Source organism: Hordeum vulgare, chromosome 3H, assembly GCF_904849725.1.
Source record: "Hordeum vulgare subsp. vulgare chromosome 3H, MorexV3_pseudomolecules_assembly, whole genome shotgun sequence".
Lineage (NCBI taxonomy): Eukaryota > Viridiplantae > Streptophyta > Magnoliopsida > Poales > Poaceae > Hordeum > Hordeum vulgare.
The window spans coordinates 509,476,914-509,500,208 of NC_058520.1; the positions used below are offsets into that span (position 1 = coordinate 509,476,914).

At 46.2% G+C, this 23,295-nt stretch overlaps 2 protein-coding genes across 2 annotated transcripts; both read right to left on the reverse strand.

Moving 5' to 3' along the window:
• Positions 1-232: 232 nt before the first annotated feature.
• LOC123440329 (expansin-A8-like) lies at positions 233-1,532 on the reverse strand. The gene is made up of 2 exons (XM_045116901.1): positions 1,345-1,532; positions 233-1,243 (listed from the first exon to the last, which is right to left on the reverse strand). Exons 1-2 carry the CDS (start codon positions 1,466-1,468, stop codon positions 618-620), a joined length of 750 nt encoding a protein of 249 aa, XP_044972836.1. The 5' UTR covers positions 1,469-1,532; the 3' UTR covers positions 233-617.
• A 17,369-nt stretch (positions 1,533-18,901) lies between these two features.
• Positions 18,902-20,127, reverse strand: LOC123440330 (expansin-A8-like). The gene is made up of 2 exons (XM_045116902.1): positions 19,948-20,127; positions 18,902-19,846 (listed from the first exon to the last, which is right to left on the reverse strand). Exons 1-2 carry the CDS (start codon positions 20,069-20,071, stop codon positions 19,221-19,223), a joined length of 750 nt encoding a protein of 249 aa, XP_044972837.1. The 5' UTR covers positions 20,072-20,127; the 3' UTR covers positions 18,902-19,220.
• Positions 20,128-23,295: the final 3,168 nt, after the last annotated feature.

Here is a 23,295-nt window from a genome sequence, read left to right on the forward strand (position 1 = left end):
CGCCGGCCATATAACCATGGCGGGGTTTAGAGAGATCGCTAGGGGCGGCAAGGCATGCACGATAGTGCCGCCAACCACGGTTAGCACGTACATGCGGTTGGTTGGCAATACATACAAGTTGGTATTTGGTCAGAAAAGGAAGAAGCTGGAGGAGGAAGATGTCCCAATCATTGTATTTCAAAGCAAAAGCAAAGAAAATCAATTGAAACTCAGGCACAAATAGGTGATCCTGTGTTAAACAGTAGATATTTGATTGAAGATAAATTACTCTTCGAATGTTGGGCACACACATATAATCTGATGATCTTATGCCACAAGATAATTAATACCTTGTTCGGTTAAACCTCCCCTGAAGAGGATTGAAGAGGTTTGGAGGGGATTGAGGAGGAATTTAACTTGCGGGGGATTTAATCTTCTCCAATCCACTCCAATCCCTTTCAAACCCTTTGCAACCGAACAAGACCTAATGGAAGCCATGCACATAAATTTGGACAACCAAAACAGAGATACAAATATAAAGAAACAAAAGAGGAGATACAGCCTCGGACGAAATCATCGGGCATATGCCTATTTGAGTACCCTGATGAGATGAGTACCTATATCAACCTTCAGAGATGTTAGAACTGCTGCCATGAAGTGTAGGTGCCACCGAACCACCAGTTGTATGGCGCAACATTGTCGGCCGTGACAACCCGACCGTCGTCGGTTTGTACCCTGAAGGACAAGCTCTGGCCGTTGAGGTAGGCATTGCTCTGCCAGCTAGCGCCCCAGTTCCTGCTCATTACCATCCAGTCAGTCTTGGACCCCTTGATCCACATTTGGGACACCACGCCGCTGCCGCCGACATTTGCCACTGTCACAAGCTCAAAGTAGTCGTTCCCGTTGATGGTGAACCTCATGCCCCCACTCCTCTGGCAGGGAACCCTCTTGTAGTTGACGGGCACAATGCCGGCTTGGTAGATGGCGATGGTCTCCCATGCAGGCTGAGACATGTCGAAGTGCTTCCGCGGCGGGTTGCACCATCCGCCGTTGTCACTGGCCAGGGCGTAGTTGGGCGGGCAAAAGTTGGTGGCCGTGATGGTGATGGACATGCCCTGTTTGCATGACTGTGTCTTGCTTGCGTCGCAGGTAATGGTGAAGCACATGCCGCACGACGCACCGTTGTTGAAGAGCGCTGTGCTCAACGCAGCCGAATTAACCCCGTACCCGGCGTTGTACAAGTTCCCGTACCCGCACGCACCACCTGCATTTTTGTGTAAAAGTTGCATCCTGCTTAGTAAAAGAAGATCCAAGATGTGCGGCATTTGAATCATGCATGCAACTCAAGCATAAAGTAAATCATACCCATGGTGTCGGAAGCGTCGCTGCCGCCGTAGAATGTTGCAAATGCAGGCGTCCATTGAGCAACGGAGGCCTTGAATGCAAAGGCCAACAAGGTGGTGAGAAGAAGCAGAGAAGGACTCTCCATTTCAGTTTCAGAGTAGTCCTAGTAGTAAGTAATGTAGCTAGGCAGACAAGTCCTCAAGGTTTTTGTCTTGTGCTTTGCAATGGTAATGGCTTCCCTATTTATAGTGTTCATATCATCACAGCTTGCGTGCTGGTTGCTAATAATTGTAAGCTTGATTGATTATGGAGATTTTCTATGTGATGATTTTTGTTAGGAATGGTCAGCATAACAATTATTGGGAGATGAACATGCCTTGATTTGCTAGCATGACCGTTGGCTCTTGACGGTTAAGAACTTAAGATACCGTACACGGATACGCGGATTAAACAGCATCATACATTCATACCCATGTGCCGACTGCCGTACACCAGGCACTGCTTCGAAGTTCTCTTAGTGGATGGGATGTCTTGTACTCTGATGAAGTATGAACTTCTAGTAAGCCGGCCGGCAGACAGACGTATGATCTTTATCGGAAAAAATAAAAGAGAGGCTTGTGATGTTCTGCAGTTTTGCTGATGGAACGGCAAAATATCTGAACTGGTGTAGGGGATTACCGTTGTCCTTGAAAGTTCACCATAATTCAGTAATGCTAGCTTGACGATTGTACCATATCAGAAAAATCATTCTTTCAACACTATTTAATCAAATGATTTAGTTTATAAGTTGGGGGGATACGATGGGGATAAATCTCAGATTGTATTTGGAGTTCGAATACTAGAATAAATGTTCAAACTATGAACTGCTAGCATGTCATTGCTTACACTGCAATCATTTTGGAGTACAATTTACGAGCATACCTGACAGTGTGAACGCTATTGTAGCATGTCAGGTGTACATATGGATTAATCGTGTAAACAATCGATAGTCAACCACATAACCACCGTGCCCGTCAGTTAGAAGTTAGAACATGCATGTTAGCCTAACAAAGTCTTTGGCAATCATGTGCAAGTACATTTTATTCCACAGATAACCAATCATGCATGTGATAATTTGCACTTTCTTAAACCAAAATAATAATAACGTATATGGGTCCACCAATAGAGCAATATCACTATTACAAAAAGTGCAAAGAAAATCCTGATTTCAGTTTCTCAAGCACACTTGAATTATTTTACGAGTGAGTTCAAATTGCCGGCTGGCATTTGTGATGATCTCACAAGAATGAAAAGGTAATATTGGTGTGGCATGGAGAATGGTAAAAAGAAGATAATTTGGGTTCTTGCTTTGATTCTCCCTGAATTCCAAGATGACATGAGTCTAACAGTAAGGTTATTTAACAATGCCTTACTGGCTCGGCAGGTGGATAATCCGGATAGTTTATGTGCTCAATTCCTGAAGGCGAACCAGCATAGAAGCGGCAAGATCACCACCTTTGAAAACTGTAAAAGAACTTTATTTTCTAGACCTGTGGAATAGAACTATGACGATAATAAACATCACAAACCATGTTACACAATCGTATACGTAGAGCAGCGTTCATTGATAGTCTCGTTGCGCCCTCGGTGAACTATATATGAAGTGTTTATTTATTTTTGACAACACATATGCAAACTATGATGACCCAATGCATCGTTGATAAGAAAAAAGGTAGTGATCCGTCGTACCCGTCTTTTAAAGAAAGTGCACCGAGCACACTCGACCGCGCTCGATAGATACGTCTAGTTTGGCTGTCTTGCCTGCACCGAATCCGTCACCTAAGTTAGTGACCCCATTCATGTGGTTTTCCTATAACAGCTCCAAATGAGTGACCCATTTCATCCATCATAGTATGTTTGAGTCGTCACGGACAAAAGTGAAGGTCCAACGCGCCGATCCATTTTCAAAACGCGTCCATTCTCCATGCGTGCGGATCCATTTTAGGTCAAATTTAGGGCTTAAATACATCAGCGCGGACGCGAACCAGACGCGCCGCGCGCCTTCTCATGTCTGCGCTCGTCCACACATGGCGTCCGGTTGGCGTCTTTATTAACGACGACCGTCCACCACGGGCCCACGTGCCAACGACGCCATGCGTCATTTTTTAATCCGAGCGTGGGGAAGGGTCGGCCTCATCCATTTCCAGAAATCATCTCCATCTAGCCACCCGCTGCCCCCCACTGACGACAAACCCTAGCCACCATCATGGGTTTCTTCTCCGGCTCGAGCTGTGGCAAAAACAAGGGCAAGTCCCCCGACGTCCCTGTCCGCGCGCTCCCCTTGACGGCGTCTTTCCGTCCGCCTTGGCAACGGATCAGCGTACCAGTGCACCAGGCGGGGTGACACTGGGAGCACCGCATCAGCGCTCCCCTATCCCGATGTCACGCTGTCGCATGACTGACATTTGGATCCGGAGAGAATTCCAGTGCGAGCAGTGTTGGGGTCGGCACAGGCGCATGACAAGGAGGTGAGGCGCCGACAGCGGCAGCTGATGCCAGAGCAGCGGCACAACCCCGTGTACGCTGCAGACTCCCCCGAATGGGAGGCCTGGTTTGCGTGGGAGCATGAGGAGCAGCGCCGGCGTGGCGTTCAGGACATGGTGGCTAGACCGCCACCGCCCCTCATCATGCGCGAAGAGGACCATGAGGCGGAGGCCGCGTACCAGAATGCGATGGCGGTCGTCGTGCGTGCAAGCGAGGATGAAGCGCTCCTCAAGGAGGAGGAGGAGGAGGAGGAGGAGGCTTACCAGCTGCAGATGTTGGAGGCCATGGCACTCTCCGCTACCGGCGAGTGCATCGTGCCGCCGCTGGCTTCGCTGTCGCCCGCCAATGCCGAGCCAGGGCCGCTGGCCCTTAAGCCCGAGCAGTATGTCTAGGACGGGGTGGTGATCGAGTGGGTCAGTGCACCACCCGTCTGGATGGCTGCGAAGCCGGAGCACGATGTGACCTACCTAGAGCATTGGCAACAGCGGCGGTTGGCAGAGGAGCACACAAAGGCCCAGTGGTTCGAGCGGCTGGAGCGTGAGGCGAAAGCCGAGGAAGAGGAGCGTCGTGCTGCCCAGTCAACGCCAGTATAGCCACCGGCGAACGACATCACCACCGCTTGGGAGACGGCCTTCCCCAGGGCTGGCCTGAAGCCGACGCTCGTCGACCTCATCGGTCCCGACGACGACGATGAGGAGGACGCCCAGGGCAGCGCGCCTCCTCGGTTTTAGCGTATTTAAAGTTTTTATTTAATGTATTGTGGACTCATGGAACTACCTAGTCTTTGAGGCCAGCATTAATGTTTAATTAACTTTTTTTATATTTTCAAAATATTTGTTATATTTTTTTCGCGTTGCCTAAAGATGGATCATGGGCGTGTTGGGTGCAAGCGCTGACCCAATTACAAAAACGAACATAGACGTCCGTCGGATCGACCCAAACATACAAAATACGGACAAACCACGCGTCCGTTTGGGTCACACGGTTGGAGTTGCTCTTAATCTCCCATCCAGCTTCTTATCTATAACTTGTTGTATTGACAGATACTTTTTAGGGATGTTGTCCGTGGTTTCGTTGTGAATGGAGTGGGACCCGAGGTGAGCCCCGTTCATAAAAAAAGATTCAACACAAATACTGAAGTTTTTTTTCTAGGGAAAGGCCTTCGTGGCTACCTTTATTAATCCGCTAAAAATTTAGCAATAAAACTTGGAGTGCATCAATCCAAACAGATGGATTGTTTACACGTCCCCACTCAGCAGCTTATGAGCCATGACATTTGATTCTCTATTACAATGCTCGATAGTAACCTTCGTGAATTCTTGTATTAACTTTGTGCAATCGTCCAGTAGAGGAGCTGACACCATAGAGTAATCCTCATTAAGACGCAGGGCTTCAACCACGATGATATTATCCATCCTCATTTGTACATTGTTACATCCTAGTCTTTGGAGTAGCTTCAATCCTTCATGAAGCGCTTCAGCTTGTGTTGACACAACATGTGCCACATGTTCCAGTTGTGAGGTGGAGCCAGCAATGAATTGACCTCTATGATCCCTTACGATTGCTTCGCATGATCCTGAGTGGAAGCCCTCAAAAAAGAGGCATCGACATTCAGCAGCTGTTGCGAGGTTAGGACTAATGGCCATATGTTCTTCCTGGGAACATGAGTTTCCTTCCCAGCCGCTCTAGTAAAGTTCAACACTAGTGCATCTATGGCCACCGCTGATCGCTGCAGGTTTTGCACCACCTCTCCTCGTACATGTTATCTTCGCTGCCATCATACATACCAGCAAGTGGTTGCTATTAGTTTTGCCAACTCAATCACATCATCATACACTACCCGGGTTGATTGATCACAAAGGAGGAAATAAGGAATTCCAAGAGCCAGAACGACCCAACAGACTAGCGTCTTCAATAGTTTGATTAATACCCAATTCAACCCATATAGCCTTAGGTCGTGTGCATGTGAAAAATGCATGTTTGATGTCCTCTACGCCGGCTGCACATATCAGACATTGCGATATATTGCCCACATGGCGATTTGCAAGGACACAAATACCAAAGTTAAACCAGTTTTCATGATGGACAAAAATTATCTTGCTAGTGATGAGTGACCTGGATTGCTCTCCCAACCCCAACCGGCTGGTCCCGCTAGCGCCCATGCAACAACATGTTTTCATTTGTTACACGCTCAAGGTATACAGGCAGGTTCATGAGCGCACGAACCAAATAAAAAGGACATTAATATGCATTGATGCTTTTGGATATTTTTTTCCTACCAAAGGCCCTAACTTAACTAAAATCAAACGTCGCCCTCCTCATCGTCATCGCCATCAAACAGAGGAGTTGTACAACTGCTCCCACGTGTTGGTCCACCCTAAACAGGCGCGAGAACCTTCTTGAACAAAGTGAGATATTTGGCAGCCGTCAGGCGGCAGCAGGGGCGCTCACTGGTGGACACATGCACAGAAGGACGGTCGGCTCCTCCACGTAAAGTTCTAACTAGAACTCTGCATCGATCCTTTGTAGCCTATTGGCAGGAACCTGCTCGGAGAGCTCGGGCAACACCGTCATCGACAAAGGTGGTCAGGATGGTGCGTGTGATGTGCATGAAGTTGTACACAACTAAATTAACATCGACAACTGCTCGATGCGTCTCCCCCATTTTCGGTGATGGCAAGATCAGACATGTGCCTGCCTCAAGTTGGCCCTCCACTTGATGGTGCTCCTCCACGAGCTGGAGGTTTATAGCATTGCTTTGCCAGCAACTGCCCAAACGCGGGCATCGAATGCTCCTCAACCGATGGAGATGCTTGCTCCATCTCATACGCTTCTACGAGCATCATATTGTAATGCTACTTTGCTACAAACATGTTGATCCCGGACACCGGTGGCTCCACCGACGCGGGCACACGGTGCAGGCTCCTCCTCCTCCATTGCCTTGGTTTCCTTCATCTTGTCCTTCATGGTGGGAGGCTCGCACGTAGCAACACAGTGTTGGCGTCAGACTTGCGTGCCATGGAGCTTCTTCATGACTCATGCCCGGCGTGAGGGTCCTATTGTTAGAAAATATCCCTAGAGGCAATAATAAAGATGTTATTATCATATTTAATTGTTCATGATAAATGTTTATTATCCATGCTAGAATTGTATTGACCCGAAACAAAATACATGTGTGGATACATAAGTGAATACAGTGTCGCTAGTGAGCCTCTACTAGACTAGCTCTTTGATCAAAGATGGTTAAGGTTTGCTAACCATAGACATGAGCTGTTGATGTCTACGCATGCTTCTATCCTTGTAGACTATGTTGGTCCTCCAAGCGCAGGGGTTTGTAGAAAAGCAGCAATTTCCCTCAAGTGGATGACCTAAGGTTTATCGAACTCAGAAAAGTAGAGGTTGAAGATGGTCTTTCTCAAGCAACCCTGCAATTAAGATACAAGAAGTGTCTTGTGTCCCCAACACACCTAATATAATTGTCAGTTGTATAGGTGCACTAGTTCGGCGAAGAGATGTTAAAGTGCAAGTGATATGGATGGTAAAACAAGGTATTGTAAATCTGAAATAAAAATGGCAGCAACGTAGCAAGTGACAAAAGTGAGCATAAACGGTGTAACAATGGTGAGAAACAAGGCCGAGGCTTCATACTTTCACTAGTGGCAACTCCCAACAACATTAACATAGTCTAATCACATGATATTTTCACTAAAACATGCAATGGAGACGTACTCGGAGGTCATTCCTTTGTGATCAAGAGAGGACGAGAATTATGTAGGGCTACAAAAGCACACCTCAGAGTTCGTAGTTCTCATCTATGGATTTCCAATGTCACTGGGGCCATCCAAAAAGAGTACCACAATCACCACAACGTATCTCAAGGATAATCAAAGACAAGCACCAAGAGACTCTCAATCTTCAATCAATTCACAAAAGAGGAAATCTCTCATGAAAATATTCTTCTAATCCATGTCCAATAGACCGCTGTCACCATGGTCTCGGGGATTATACTAGATAAGATCAAGTGAGTACATCTATCCAATACATAGAAGAAGGGGAAACATCATGTGATCATCCTAGATTAACATAGCCTATGATCACAATCAAGATCACATCATGGGAGAGAGAATTAACCACATAGATACTGTAGAAGACATCAACCCCGAGGAGGAACTACTCCCGCTTCATGGAGGAAGGAAGCAACATCGATGGAGATGAATCCGGGGGCACTTCCCCGTCCCGGCAGGGTGTGGGCACAGGAATTCTGGTCCCCCGAAACTTGTTGGCGATGGCGGCGGAGATCGAAATTTCTTCTGGAGAAAAGGGTTCTGAAATCAACGTTTCCTCTATGGGGGTAAAAATAGAAGCCAAGGTAGGACACCAGAGGAGGTGGGGCGCACCCAGGCGACCTCTGGGTGCGGCTAGGGGCCAGGCCGCGCCGGGAGGCCGTCTGGACAGCCGTTGGCTCCCCTCACGCTGATTTTTATATATTTTCTCGGGATTTTTGGGACTCTGTAAGTTTGGGTAAAATACCCTGCAAAAAAAAGACATCAGCAGACAGGAACTGGCACTGGGTGTACTGAGTTAGTAGGTTAGTCCAAATATGTGTAAAAAAATATAAAAGTGTAGCAAAACATATAACAATGTCACCCAAAAGATCATGGAACAAGCATAAATTATAGATACGTTTGGGAGGTATCAACATCCCAAAGTTTAATTCTTGCTCGTCCTCGAGTAGGTAAATGATAACACAATAATTTCTGTGGTGACATGCTAACACACATATAAGAAATTCAAAGTAAAACAAGTAAGATATGCAATTCAAGTCAACACAATAACAAGCAAGAGTCTATATCTAGTATTGAAATTAGCAAAGTAAGAACATAAAGGTGCAAGAGCTCTCGCTGTCCGTGACTCGAATGTCTTCAAATGGTGTTTGCGTGCAAGAAATGGGAGATGGGTTGAGAATATAAAAATATTTTTTAATTGAGAACTCAATCTACTAAACTTCACACTTGGTCTCCTTCGGAATCTTATTTTGACTCATCCCCAGACCACTAGTCAGGTACAAGTCAAAATGATCCTCTCCCTTTTGACTTTGAGCACTCATGCAATGGATGAGCGCAAGCAAGATATGTTGGCACTTAGGATGGAAAATAGAATAATGATGGGGAAGGAAAACAAAAAGGTTTGAAAGGCTCACATCAATGAGGACAACCATAGGCGAGAGAAAGCCAAATGATAGATATGATGTGAGGAGTAGGGATTGCCATGCAACGGATGCACATATGAGCTAAGGTAAGCTCTCCAATGGAACTAGTGGGGTGCATCCAACTTGCTTGCTCATGAAGACCTAGAGCTCACTTGAGGAGGCTCATCATTGGAATATACAAGCCAAGTTCTATAGTGCCACATAGTTATGCATTAATGATAATCTCTATGTAGTACAAATATAACAATGGAGTACGAGTGTGGATCTTTCAAAAGGAATAGCAGTGTTGCCCTCTTGTCTCTTTTTATTTCTTATATTTTTCTTTCTTTTTTTATTTATTTTTTGTGGCCTCTTTGGCTCTTTCTATTTATCTCTCATTAGTCCTCTTTGGAATATTTTCATGTGTCCTCTTTGGGATATTTTAATTTGTCTTCTTTGGGATATTTTCCTTACTTAAGGGCAACACTCTATATTTTACAAGGATAAAAAGAAGATCTTCACACTTTATAAGAAGTACTCAAAATAAGACAAATGAAAACTATCACGATGTATGCAAATGTATGCCTTTGCGAGTGTAGCAGGATATGCAATGAAACTAGTGCGTCATGTAGCAATAATAAGGGCAAGACCCAACTATAATGCGGCTCCTCGATCAAGCAAAAGCATGTATGACATGACGATCAAGTCATGAGATGGTGGATGTTGCATGTCAATGTATCTCGGAAAGGCTATGGAAATGCCTTAATAGGTAGGTATGGTGGCTGTTTTGAGGAAAGATATAATGAGGCTTATGATGACAGAGCGTATCATGCCAAGGGTTTGGATGCACCAGCGAAGTTTGCACCAACTCTCAAGTTGAGAAAGGGCAATGCACGGTACCGAAGAGGCTAGCAAAATATGGATGGTGGAAGTGCCAACAATCAAATACTCGCATTAGTCCGAAGAACTCATACACTTATTATCGGTAACTCTCTATCTAGTTAGGAAATTCACAAAGAGACAAGTACCCCGAGGCGGAGTGTTTGGGGGTTTGGTTATCCTTGCGCATCCTCAACCCATGGTAACGTGAGGGTACTCTATATATTCCAACCCCTCCAGAGGTTAGCGTTCAATCTAGTAGCTAGAGTTCTCAACTAATTTTTAGTTTTTGAAAAACACACGGATTTCCCAAAATACGACCCCTATCACTAATAGGCTCGAGCTCTTGGCACCAATAGTCCAAACATTACTCAAATCAATACCTCAAAACTATTGCAAGTTACTACTATACTTAAATAGCAACCTCAATTACCTACTCATGCAAGACACACAACTCAGTGCAACAAGCCAACTCTCTAAACAAGATAAGCATGATAACTCAAGAGAGTTCCAAAATCAACCCAAATAAAATCTCTTAAAAAGATAAAGCATGAAAACTAAGAGTTAAGCATGACAACAACTATGTAAAGATAGAGAACACACAAAAAGATAAGCATGAAAATCTATGTTGTGTTCTAGAATGGAATGGAGCGTGTTTCTCTCCCAAACAAGGAAGGCTAGGTTCCGACATGTTATGAACAACAAGAAAAACTAAAACAAACAAAAAAGTAAAGAGCGGGACGCTCCAAGCATAGCACATAACATATGAAGTGATACAAATATAGCATGGAGATGGACGAAATGATGATTGTTGATAGAGAAGGGGATGCACGGGGGAATCCCCAATATTAGACGCTTGATTATCCTTAAATATTTCTTGGGGGTTCATGAGGGCATGCCCAAGCTTGAGCGCTTGACACTCTTGGATCTTCTTTCATCATCTTCCATCGCATACTTGAAAACTCCCTTCATACGAAACTCATCATAAACTGATTAGAGTGGTTAGTACCCATCATAAAATAATTCATAATCTACTGGAAATAAATATTTTCATGAAAAGCTAATATTTATCATGATTGCCAAAAGGTTTTTACAAAGGAAAAGCAAGCTTAAGATTTGCAAAATGATGAAAACGCAAAACGTGGCAGAATCTGTGAAAAACAGAACAGCAGGTGGTAAATAATTTTTTCGGGGCACTTCTGCAACTCAAATCAGAAAAATCAGAACAGATGCCAGAAATGCAGTTATATAGAGCATGTTGTCAAACAAATTCAGATCAAAAATATGATCTGGTGAGTTTTGGCGATTTTTTCCGTCAAGCAGACAGAATCTGTTTCTGGATAGCATGTCACAACTTTTGAACTTTCTTGCAATCGGAGGCTAAAACTTGGCACAAAGCTTGAAAATAAAGATACAATGATGTTGCTACAGTAGTAACAAGCATCAAGACCACTAAAAATGAAATTGAAAACTCAAAGTAAAGATAACAAGGGTTGTCTCCCTAGAGCTCTTTCTTTATAGCCATAAAGATATGCTTAAGATTTTAATGATGCTCTCGTAGGAATAAGAGTTGTAGAACAAAAGAGAGCATCAAGAAGCAAATACCAAACACATTTAAGTCTAACATGCTTCCTATGCATATGAATATTGCAATAGAATAATTCATTGAAGCACAAAGCAATAAGCATAGGAAGGCAAAACAAGTGCAACTTCAAAACCTTCAACATAAAGAGAGGGAATTTGATATTATTGAAATATCTATAAGCATATGTTCCCTTCTCATAATAATTTTCAGTGAGATCATGAATAAACTTAACAATATAAGTATCACATAAAGAATTGTTACCATGATCCACATGCAAAAAGGTACTCTTACTCTCCACACAAGCATAATCTTTCTCATTGATAATAGTGGGAGTAGGACTACCATTATCATCATGGTAATCATCATAGCAAATTTTCTCCTCAAAAGTTGGGGGACTAAAAACATCATGTTCATCAAACCCGTCATCCCCAAGCTTAGAGATTTCCATGTCATTAGCAATATATGTATTCAAAGCAAGCATACTAATAACATTGCCACCATCATAATTGTTATGCAAATAATGAAGTTCCATAGGTTTTTTAATTTTCTCCTCAAACACTTCATGTCCTAGTTCAAGATAAAGTTTATAAAGCTCTCTCATATTTTTGTTGTTTTCCATTAAGCCTAACTAGTGAAATAAAAACAAGAAACAAAAAGATATAATTTCAAGATCTAAAGATATACCTTCAAACACACACGTCCCCGGCAACGGCGCGAGAAATAGCTTGATGTCTACGCACGCGTCTATTCTTGTAGACTATGTTGGGCCTTCAAGCGCAGAGGTTTGTAGGATAGCAACAATTTCCCTCAAGTGAATGACCTAAGGTTTATCGAACTCAAGAAAGTAGAGGTTGAAGATGGGCTCTCTCAAGCAACCCTGCAATTAAGATACAAGAAGTCTCTTGGGTCCCCAACACACCTAATACAATTGTCAGTTGTATAGGTTCACTAGTTCGGCGAAGAGATTTTAATGTGCAAGTGATATGTATGGTAAAACAAGGTATTGTAAATCTAAAATAAAAATGGCAGCAAGGTAGCAAGGGACAAAAGTGAGCATAAACAGTATAACAATGATGAGAAACAAGGCCGAGGCTTCATACTTTCACTAGTGGCAACTCCCAACAACATTAACATAGTCTAATCACATGATATTTCCACTAAAACATGCAATGGAGACGTACTCGGAGGTTATTACTTTGTGATCAAGAGAGGACGAGAATTATGTAGGGCCACAAAAGCACTCCCCAGAGTTCGTAGTTCTCATCTATGGATTTCCCAATGTCACCACGGCCATCTAAAAAGAGTACCACAATCACCACAACGTATCTTAAGGATAGTCAAAGACAAGCACCAAGAGACTCTCAATCTTCAATCAATTCACAAAAGTGGAAATCACTCATAAAAATATTCTTCTAATCCATGTCCAATAGACCGCTGTCACCATGATCTCGAGGATTATACTAGATAAGATCAAGTGAGTACATCAATCCAATACATAGAAGAAGGGGAAACATCATGGGATCACCCTATATTAACATAGCCTATGATCATAATCAAGAGCACATCATGGGATAGAGAATTAACCACATAGCTACTGTAAAAGACCTCAGCCCCGAGGAGGAACTACTCCCGCTTCATGGAGGGATGAACCAACGTCGATGGACATGAATCCGGGGGCACTGCCCCGTCTCGACAGGGTGCTCGCACAGGAATTCTGGTCCCCGGAAACTTGTTGGATAATAAACGATTATCTTGAAACAGGAAATATAATAATAACTATTTTATCATTGCATCTAGGGCATATTTCCAATAGTGCACGCAACATACAAAGTTGTTCCAACCGAGCTGCCGCCTGGGACCGTGGCGGTAGGCCGGCCGGCCGCCTCGGCTAGTGGCGGCAGGGCCCCACCTTTGTCCATTTTCAAAGTGGAACGACACTGCAACATGATTCCTTGCCAGCCGCCAGGACTAGTGGCGACATGCCCCAGCCGCTTAGCCTGGTGGCGGCAGGTGCCAAGCGTCACCTGGCGCGCTTGTCGCCAGAATGGCGCGGGGTCTTTTCTCGCAATGAGCCTTGCAGGTGGTCCTTTCTGACAAATCGACTCAGGTACTGGTCCTTTTGGACAAAAAATCGTACAATCACCTCATTCCCTCATTTCCCAAAATACTCTCGCCCCTTGCCCTTTCGGCCACTCGCCATGAATGACGACACGCCCACCCTCATCGCCGCCGAATGACGAGCGTCCCTAGGCTTCTTCGACCTCGCCTTTGTCGTGAACTCCAAGGGCAAGCCCCGCGTCGCCCACAAGATGACGCCTAAGAAGAAACTGACACATAAGGAGTGACGCGTGTAGTCGGCTAAGAGAAAAGAGCGAAGGCACACGCAGGAACGCAAGTTCGAAGACGACTTCGCCGCCGCCATGGTCACCATCACACAACAAGAGGAAACCAATGCGAGAGTCGCTGTGGCAATGAGAGAGGGGCCGATCTACCTTGGGTTAAACCCTAGTCAGCACGGGCTGACCAACGTCGCCGCCGTGGTTGCGGACAGCATGGGCTCACCGGCCTTTCCTCGCGTAGCACTGCTAGTCGTCGCGCATGTCAACCACGTCGTCGATTGTCGGTTTCCAACCCTACCTGCAATCCTATCGTTTCTCCGGGGATGCTTGCTAGAGGTGAAGCATGGTGGCGCGAGCCACCCCCGCGCCTCTGGCCTTCGACCTGAACGCCACACCTGTGGCAGGTGGATCATTCCCCAACAGCAGCGACTATGGCCACCAACAACCTGTTCAACAGAATGCCGGCCACAGACGAGGACACGGCCAACCGTTTCATAATTGAGAAGATCATCTTCGAAGGTGGTGCCGGTTCGCTGTATTTGATCCCGAGGAGACTCAAAGCCAAGACGACAAAAACCCCTTCATGACCGACACCTTTGAGCATGTTAGCATGGTCGATCCCTTCATGCAAGGCCAAGATGTCATTGGCGGCACCTTCCCCGTCGACCACGAGTTCCCAAAGGACTACGACTTGAATGAATAAGATGAAATGGACATTGACGGACTGCCTTTGTTCGAAGACGAGATTTGCAACCAAGACAATGCAAATGCTTGCCGACGAAGGCATACACAAAGGATGAGAACAAGCTCCTTTGTGAATGTTGGAGAGGCATTGGAAAAGACCCCAAGATCGGCATCGAGCAAAAGGCATCTACGTTTCGGCTACATGTTCATCGTGAATTCCATGAACGCAAGAAATTCCCGCCGTATCAAATGGAGAGCAAGCACGTGCGGGTGTCCATCTGGAACGTTGCAGGGCGATACAACAAGAGTGCAACAATTTTTGTGCCACCCTTGAGAGCATCGAGAGACGCCCCATAAGCGGCCTCGACATGAAAGACATGGTACACACGCATGCATCTTCGTTTTCATTGTGCTTCAATGACCATTTTCCAATATGCTTGCACGTCAATTTGCCCATATGCTTGAATGCTATTCATTCGTAGGCATTTCAAGCTTTGAAGGCATTCAAGGCCCAACATGAGAAGTCCTTTAACATCGTCCATTGTTCGATGGTGATCAACGGCGAGGAGAATTTCAGGGCGCAATATGCCACCCTCAAGGTGCGTGGAGGGAAGGGAACCGTCGAGGAGCACGGTGAGGGAGAGACACTGCGGCCACAGGGGAAGACCAACTCCAACAAAAAGGAGAAGTGCGGCATGGTGTCGACTGCCTTGCATGCCACTTTAGATGGCATGATGACCAAGAAAGACACAAGGGAGGAGAAGCGTCGGCAAGACAAAGACGAGCAAATGAAGGCATTCATGGAGATCCAAAGGAGCAGGCTTGAGGTCGACCCGGAGAATCAAACGAAGAAGCTCGAGATGAAGGCAGAGAAGCAAAGGAAGATGCTCGAGATTAAGGTAACCAATGCAAAGACCAAGGCAAAAGAAGTGGCGTTCGCTAGCATAATGACGGGGGTGGAGATCATGAAGGTGGACTTGAGAAAGGTGTCCCCGAGGAAGAGGCCTTGGTTCGAGAAGATATAGGCCGACATGCTCAATTTTGATGATGAGTGATCTATGCGCCATCCTTTTTTTTGTACGCCAGCAAGTGTGTCAGCATGACCACAACAGAGATGTCAGCGTGGTTGAACTCCTGCCTCTTTTTACGTGTTGACATGTATGCCGACCACTGGCATGGCGCCAGCGTGAATTCTGGGCGATGGCATGGCCGCTGAGCCTTTTTAATATTATGTGGGGACGATATTTGGGTCCGCGTGTTGGGTGCATGGACGACCCAAACACAGAAAGGGGTGGATGAACTGACCCAAACGGACAAAAAGTTGACAAAGGACGCGTCTGTTTCGGTCGGCGCATTGGAGTTGCTCTTACTACTATGTATCAGCGTTCTATCCTTTTACAACATCTACAACTGGACCCATCGTACCCGTCTCAAATGCCCGGACACGACGACCGGTCACAAAAGCGCGACCCACTTGGACCTCTCAAACCCGCTTCAAATGCCCGAGCTGTTTGACACCCCTCATATCCAACCCAAATCTAGGGTGGATATGGGGCGACCCGGTCACGCCCGCACACGTTCACCACGTCCTACCTAACAAGCACGACCCAACATCAACCCCACCGTTGTCCCCAAAAACACCACTCCGGGCGCTTCGCTCCGAACCCTAGCTCACAGTCTCTCACTCCGTCCTCTCCTCTCCCTTTCCAATTCCGACCGCATCCACTCCAATGTCGAGCTCCGGCAGCCGCCTCGGCTCGGACATCGACTGCGACGAGGAGTTGGACCTCCGCCTTGCCTTGGAGTGGTATAAGGTGGACACTGGTGGTAGATCCAGATCTGGACCTCCGCCGCATCTCCCACGCCAACACAGCGCATACGTCAGAGTTGGACCCCCTGCCCCGTGCGCAGCTCGGGCATGACAGCGAAATCCGCATCGGCCCCACACCATCTCCTTCCCTCACCGACCACTTCTCCACGTGGATATTGGTGGATGATAGTGCCCATGCCGCCGGTCTGCACGCGCACTCCGAAATCGGAGGCGCGCACCGTCCGCCGTGAGAGGCAGCGGGCAAGGGAGAGGGATGTGACAAAACAGTCCACACGCGGATGTGGCGGGATGCCGGTGGAGCCCGACGAGGACGAATGACTCCTCTCATGGGTGCACCGTCGGGCCCTCATGATGGTGGACACGGACGCTCGCCGCCTCTGATGGAAGAACGCCAATGCGCTTCGACTTGCTATTGAGAAGTCGGAGCGCGAGGTGAAGGAGGCAACAGGGAAGGCGACTCTGGTTGCCAAGTTGAAGTGGGAGTAGGACATGGCGGTCCGTCGGTTGAAGGGGCTCATCGTCCTCACCGACTCCGACGATGAATACAACAACAACTACACCTCCTCCAACGACGACCAACATCCTCCCCTAACCGCGAATGGCTGCACCTACGCTGGCAATCGAAAGGCAAAGACCCAGTAAGGTAGTGCTGGTCCCCCCCCCCCCCGCGCATTTTTATATCATTTGTCCAGTGAACTTAAGATGATCATTTGGGTTACGTATGATGTCCGTTTGCAGTTGATCTTGTGTTTTTTGCATCTGATTTTGTTGTCCTATGTTCGATCATGTAGAGTAGCTCAAGATTGCATGTGTACTATGGATATAGGGTGTCCGATATGAGATACGTGGATATGAAGAGGCAAATATGAGGCGCGCCCGGTCAGTGCCCGGGGAAGCTCATGTGTGCGTCCGGAGGCATTTGTGGGGCCAAATTGGACCATCGCGGCTATAGATGCTCTTAGGGCATCTCATCCTCAAACCACCCGCATACCATCGGGCGTGTTTTGTCATTCAACATGGTCTTATATTCATGCCCGAACAGAGCGGACACGACTTCTCAATGTTATCAATATCGAAGCGGCGTGCCGACCGAGAGAACGTCACCCGTGTCGTTTCCCGGTGCAGGCAACTGCTCCGCGTTTAAACAACACCCGTCGGTCCGTTGCCCTACATTAATGATATGTGATTGCCGAGAAACCTACTCCGTGTCACCCGTCCGTCGTTAGCTACCCACCATTAATCACACCGCCGTGACCATTGCCATCCGCCAGCTATATAAACCCCAGACCCTGCCATAGTCACACTTATTCTCCTTCGGTCCCTTTGTCCTCACTCCACCACGCTTGCCATGGCCTCCTCGCGCTCCAAAAACCTTTGGGAGAACCCCTCGTCCGAGCAGAAGAGGGAGATGGCGGCCATTGCTACCGGCTCCTAGCTGGCAAGCATACGGAGGCCACCGATGTCCTAATGAAGGACACAACCAGGATGAGCCATTGCCACCCTCCTCGCTGGTGCATGCCGGCATCACCATCAGCGAGGCCTGTGCCCACTACATGACATGGTGCAGGAGGAGAGGGAGGCCAACTTCCGACAGGCGCAGGGCGACTAGGCCTACAACCTCCATCTCCTCGATGAGCATCGGCGCATGGAGGAGCAACTCGCTGCCGGCACAACCATCACGCTAGACGTAGACGTGGCGGAGCAGGAGGCGTTGCTCGACTCCTACTGCTCCGCCCGCGACATCTACCGCGCCCTGACTACTGTCGGTACTGCATCCATGCATAGAATGCTCCTCTATTTCAAGATCGGCATCAACATGCTAACTTCGAATAGCTTCCCTATTCTTAAAATATGTGGATGATGCATATGGCACATGATTCAAAAAAAGTTGCAAGTATGAAGCTTATGTTTGTTATTTTTCAACAAGTCATGAATGAGTTGTGATTTTCACAAAACATGAAATTGGGAAACAAAGTCGAGTCATATGCATGAAAGTTTTTTATGGGTTTTTTAGATGTCAGGAAATAGATTTTTGGATATCACTCATACACCAGACTATGATATTAATTATTAAAATAGAAAGCACACGGTGATTTATCAAGAATAGGGGAAGCAACCACACGATTTGGTAACCGTTCAATGAACAAGCATGACTATGGTGCTCCTGATCGGCATTGCTACCACGACAACACTGAGTCACCGAGCATCGGCTCCCCCTTAACGGTTTCAGGTGTAAGTAGTTCGGGAAGGTCGCCGGCCATATAACCATGGCGGGGTTTAGAGAGATCGCTAGGGGCGGCAAGGCATGCACGATAGTGCCGCCAACCACGGTTAGCACATACATGCGGTTGGTTGGCAATACATACAAGTTGGTATTTGGTCAGAGAAGGAAGAAGCTGGAGGAGGAAGATGTCCCAATCATTGTATTTCAAAGCAAAAGCAAACAAAATCAATTGAAACTCAGGCACAAATAGATGATCCCGTGTTAAACAGTAGATATTTGATTGAAGATAATTTACTCTTCGAATGTTGGGCACACACATATAATCTGATGATCTTATGCCACAAGATAATTAATACCTTGTTCAGTTAAACCTCCCCTGAAGAGGATTGAAGAGGTTTGGAGGGGATTGAGGAGGAATTTAACTTGCGGGGGATTTAATCTTCTCCAATCCACTCCAATCCCCTTCAAACCCCTTGCAACCAAACAAGCCCTAATGGACGCTAGGCACATAAACTTGGACAAGCAAAACAAAGATACAAATATAAAGAAACAAAAGAGGAGATACAGCCTCGGACGAAATCATCGGGCATATGCCTATTTGAGTACCCTGATGAGATGAGTACCTATATCAACCTCCAGAGATGTTAAAACTGCTGCCATGAAGTGTAGGTGCCACCGAACCACCAGTTGTATGGCGCAACATTATCGGCCGTGACAACCCGACCGTCGTCGGTTTGTACCCTGAAGGACAAGCTCTGGCCGTTGAGGTAGGCATTGCTCTGCCAGCTAGCGCCCCAGTTCCTGCTCATTACCATCCAGTCAGTCTTGGACCCCTTGATCCACATTTGGGACACCACGCCGCTGCCGCCGACATTTGCCACTGTCACAAGCTCAAAGTAGTCGTTCCCGTTGATGGTGAACCTCATGCCCCCACTCCTCTGGCAGGGAACCCTCTTGTAGTTGACGGGCACAATGCCGGCTTGGTAGATGGCGATGGTCTCCCATGCAGGCTGAGACATGTCGAAGTGCTTCCGCGGCGGGTTGCACCATCCGCCGTTGTCACTGGCCAGGGCGTAGTTGGGCGGGCAAAAGTTGGTGGCCGTGATGGTGATGGACGTGCCCTGTTTGCATGACTGTGTCTTGCTTGCGTCGCAGGTAATGGTGAAGCACATGCCGCACGACGCACCGTTGTTGAAGAGCGCTGTGCTCAACGCAGCCGAATTAACCCCGTACCCGGCGTTGTACAAGTTCCCGTACCCGCACGCACCACCTGCATTTTTGTGTAAAAGTTGCATCCTGCTTAGTAAAAGAAGATCCAAGATGTGCGGCATTTGAATCATGCATGCAGCTCAAGCATAAAATAAATCATACCCATGGTGTCGGAAGCGTCGCTGCCGCCGTAGAATGTTGCGAATGCAGGCGTCCATTGAGCAACGGAGGCCTTGAATGCAAAGGCCAACAAGGTGATGAGAAGAAGCAGAGAAGGACTCTCCATTTCAGTTTCAGAGTACTCCTAGTAGTAAGTAATGTAGCTAGGCAGACAAGTCCTGAAGGTTTTTGTCTTGTGCTTTGCAATGGTAGTGGCTTCCCTATTTATAGTGTTCATATCATCAGATCGAGCTTGTGTGTTGGCTGCTTATAATTGAAAGCTTGATTGATTATGGATATTTTATGTATGATGATTTTCGTTAGGATTGGTCAACATAACAATTATTGGGATGAACATGCCTTGATTTGCTCATGATGGCCGTTGGCTCTTGACGGTTAAGACTAAAGAGACGGATATGCGGATTAAACAGCATTATACCCATGTGCTGTTTTTCCCTAGAAAAGTACACGAGGCACTGCTTTCAAGTTCTCTTAGTGGATGGGATGTCTTGTATTCCGACGAAGTATGAAGTTCTAGTAGGCCGGCCGGCCGGCAGACGTATGGTCTTTATCGGCAAAAAGAAGAAGTAAAGGCAGACTTGTGATGTTATTCAGTTATATGTTGATGGGGTGACGAGATACCTGAACTTGTGAAGACGATCAGTGTTGCCCTTTAAAGTTTATCAGAATTCAGTAAAGCGAGCGTGACGATTTGTTAGACCGTGAAGGAAAATCGTTCTTTTAACACAATTCAGTTGTTTCCAATAATCAAATGATTTAGTTTGTAACTTAGGAGGATGCGATGGGGATAAATCACAGATTTTATTTGGAGTTTGAACACTAGAATGAATGTTCAAACTCTAAACTGCTAGCACGTCATTGCTTACAGTGCAACCATTTTTGAGTACAATTTATGAGCACACCTGACAGTCCAACGCTAGGCACTAATGCTCTTGTGTGTGAACGCTATTGTAGCTTGTCAGCTGTACATATGGATTAATCGTGTAGACAATCCATAGTCAACCCCATAACCACCGTGCCTTTCAATTAGAACATGCATGTCAGCCTAACAAAGTCTTGGGTAATCATGTGCAAGTACATTTTAATCCACCGATCAACAATCAGGCATGTGATAATTTGCACCTGCTTAATCCAGAAAATAATGCACCTGCTTAAGTTAAAAATTTCTGAAAAAAATACACAGGTACATTAGGAAAGCAGTGTCTTGTGTAAATTTTCATGATGAAAATACATTTTTATGTGTGCTACACAAAACAAATCATGAACTTTTATAGTGAACAATATACATGGTGGAAACACGTGATTCTTTTTTGTGTCGCTCACATAAAACTTATTCAGCATGAAACTTTACAAACATTTAGTGTATATGGTGGAAACACGTGATTCTTTTGTTTTGTATGTGTATTCTTTGTCAGATTTTTTTGAAGCAATAAAATTTAATTTTGATTATTTATTAATTCAGCCTCTATGGAGCTCGGTATGCATTAGCGATTTCCGGTACACACCATGCTATTAAAACATTTTCTCAAGCGCTCTCAGGATCCATCTTACGAGTGCGTTTAAATAGCGGGCATGTGTATGTAAGTAAGCTAGAGTGATCCCACGCTAATGTTGACACGTCATCACGATTACCGTTGTTAAATTTGCGTTGGTTCAAACCCCGTTCAATTTCGTTACAAGTTTAATTCGTCTGAAAAGTGGTTTTTTAAAAGTTTTGCAAAACTGAAAATAAAAATGTTGGATGGGTTGCAGATATTCCCTAAGATTTTATATAATTGAAACGGGCATTTGGGAGTATTTTAGAGCCTCTGAATAAATAAAATAGAAACTATTAAAATAGAAAAAGAACTAAAACAAAACAAAAAACCCGGCCCAACTGGGCCAACCGGCCCAACCGGCCACACACTAGCCCACCTGCACCAGGGGTATAAGAGCATGTCTAATAGAACCCTCAAACCCTTAAATCTAAAACCAGTTTTAAGGGTTAAGAATTGACCATTTTTGACACTTTTAAGGGTTGAAAAACAGGCTCCGTTATAAGGGTTGGGTTTGAGGGTTCTAGTCTTTGCCCCAACCCCAACCCTTAAAAATGTCATTTGGCATATCACAATTTTCACTAGAAAAACACAATAAACCTTCAAACAAACACGGAAATAAAGATCGTTGATGCATGGTTTAATAGTTTTTACATCACACAATCATCATCTTCCCCCTCTCATTGGCACCATCACCAAAAAGTTGCACTTGGCGCCATTTCCTAGACCACTTCCACGTCCATCAAGCACCTCCATTGTCGCCGGTGGTGGAGTCTTCCACACCGCCATCGCCACCACCACTCATCGGAGTGTCACCTCGAAGAGTAGAGGACGCACCATGGAATATCCTCTTCCTCTCCGCGATGTCCTCCTTGTAGTCCTTCCACCATTGCAATTGTTCTTGATCCATGTCCTTCTTGGACATCATCATGTGCTCCTTCTCTTCCATCATGAGTTCTTTCCATACCTTTGCCTCTTTCAGCTTGATCATCCTCTCCTCCAAGTCGGCCTTGCGCTTTGCTTCTTCATGCTTTGCTTCAACTTGTGCAAGCTTGACCTCTTTCTTCTTCTCGGTGATAAGAAGCTTCGTCTCCAATGTCTTCGTTGTCAATTCCTCTCTTGCCTTCATCATCTGCTCCATCTTCTCCCTTAGGCTTGACGCCTCTCCTTCCATCTTCACCCTTAGCTTGCCCTTCTTGGTTCCCTCGGGCTTGCCCAAGTTCCTCTCCTCCTCCTCATCTTCACTATCATCCATCCTAAGCATTGCCGACTTCTTGGGTGCGGTCTCTTGATCCCTCAACTTTCACTTGTTAAAGGTTTGAAGAATTGCCCAAGCATGCTTAAATGGGAATGGCTTGCCCTTGGAAGCGGCCATCTCCTTGTACCTCATGTCAACCACACATAATCACATAAGAACCCACCAATAGCATAGTACACACACATAATCAAAATAGTGAAGAGATATGTACTCACATAGTCACTGTCCACGGTTCCACTAGGTGGTGCATCCCTCACTTGGTCCATGGCCGCACTCCAACGAGCACAAGCGGGCTTCATCAACTCCCACCGGCCTTGAAGCGACCGGTAAGTGCGAGAGATGAAAGTGCGAGAGATGAACCCACTATTCTTCGGGTTGATCCTACAATAGTTGTTCTCGATCCTTTGCCAATACCGTTTACCGGTTTGATCGGTGCCGGTGGTTGCATCCATCCCCACAGCTGCACAAGCACGAACCAAGAAGATATCTTCCACTTCGGTGTAGTTTGTCGACCGCGCGTGTGGGCGGGAAGCGGCG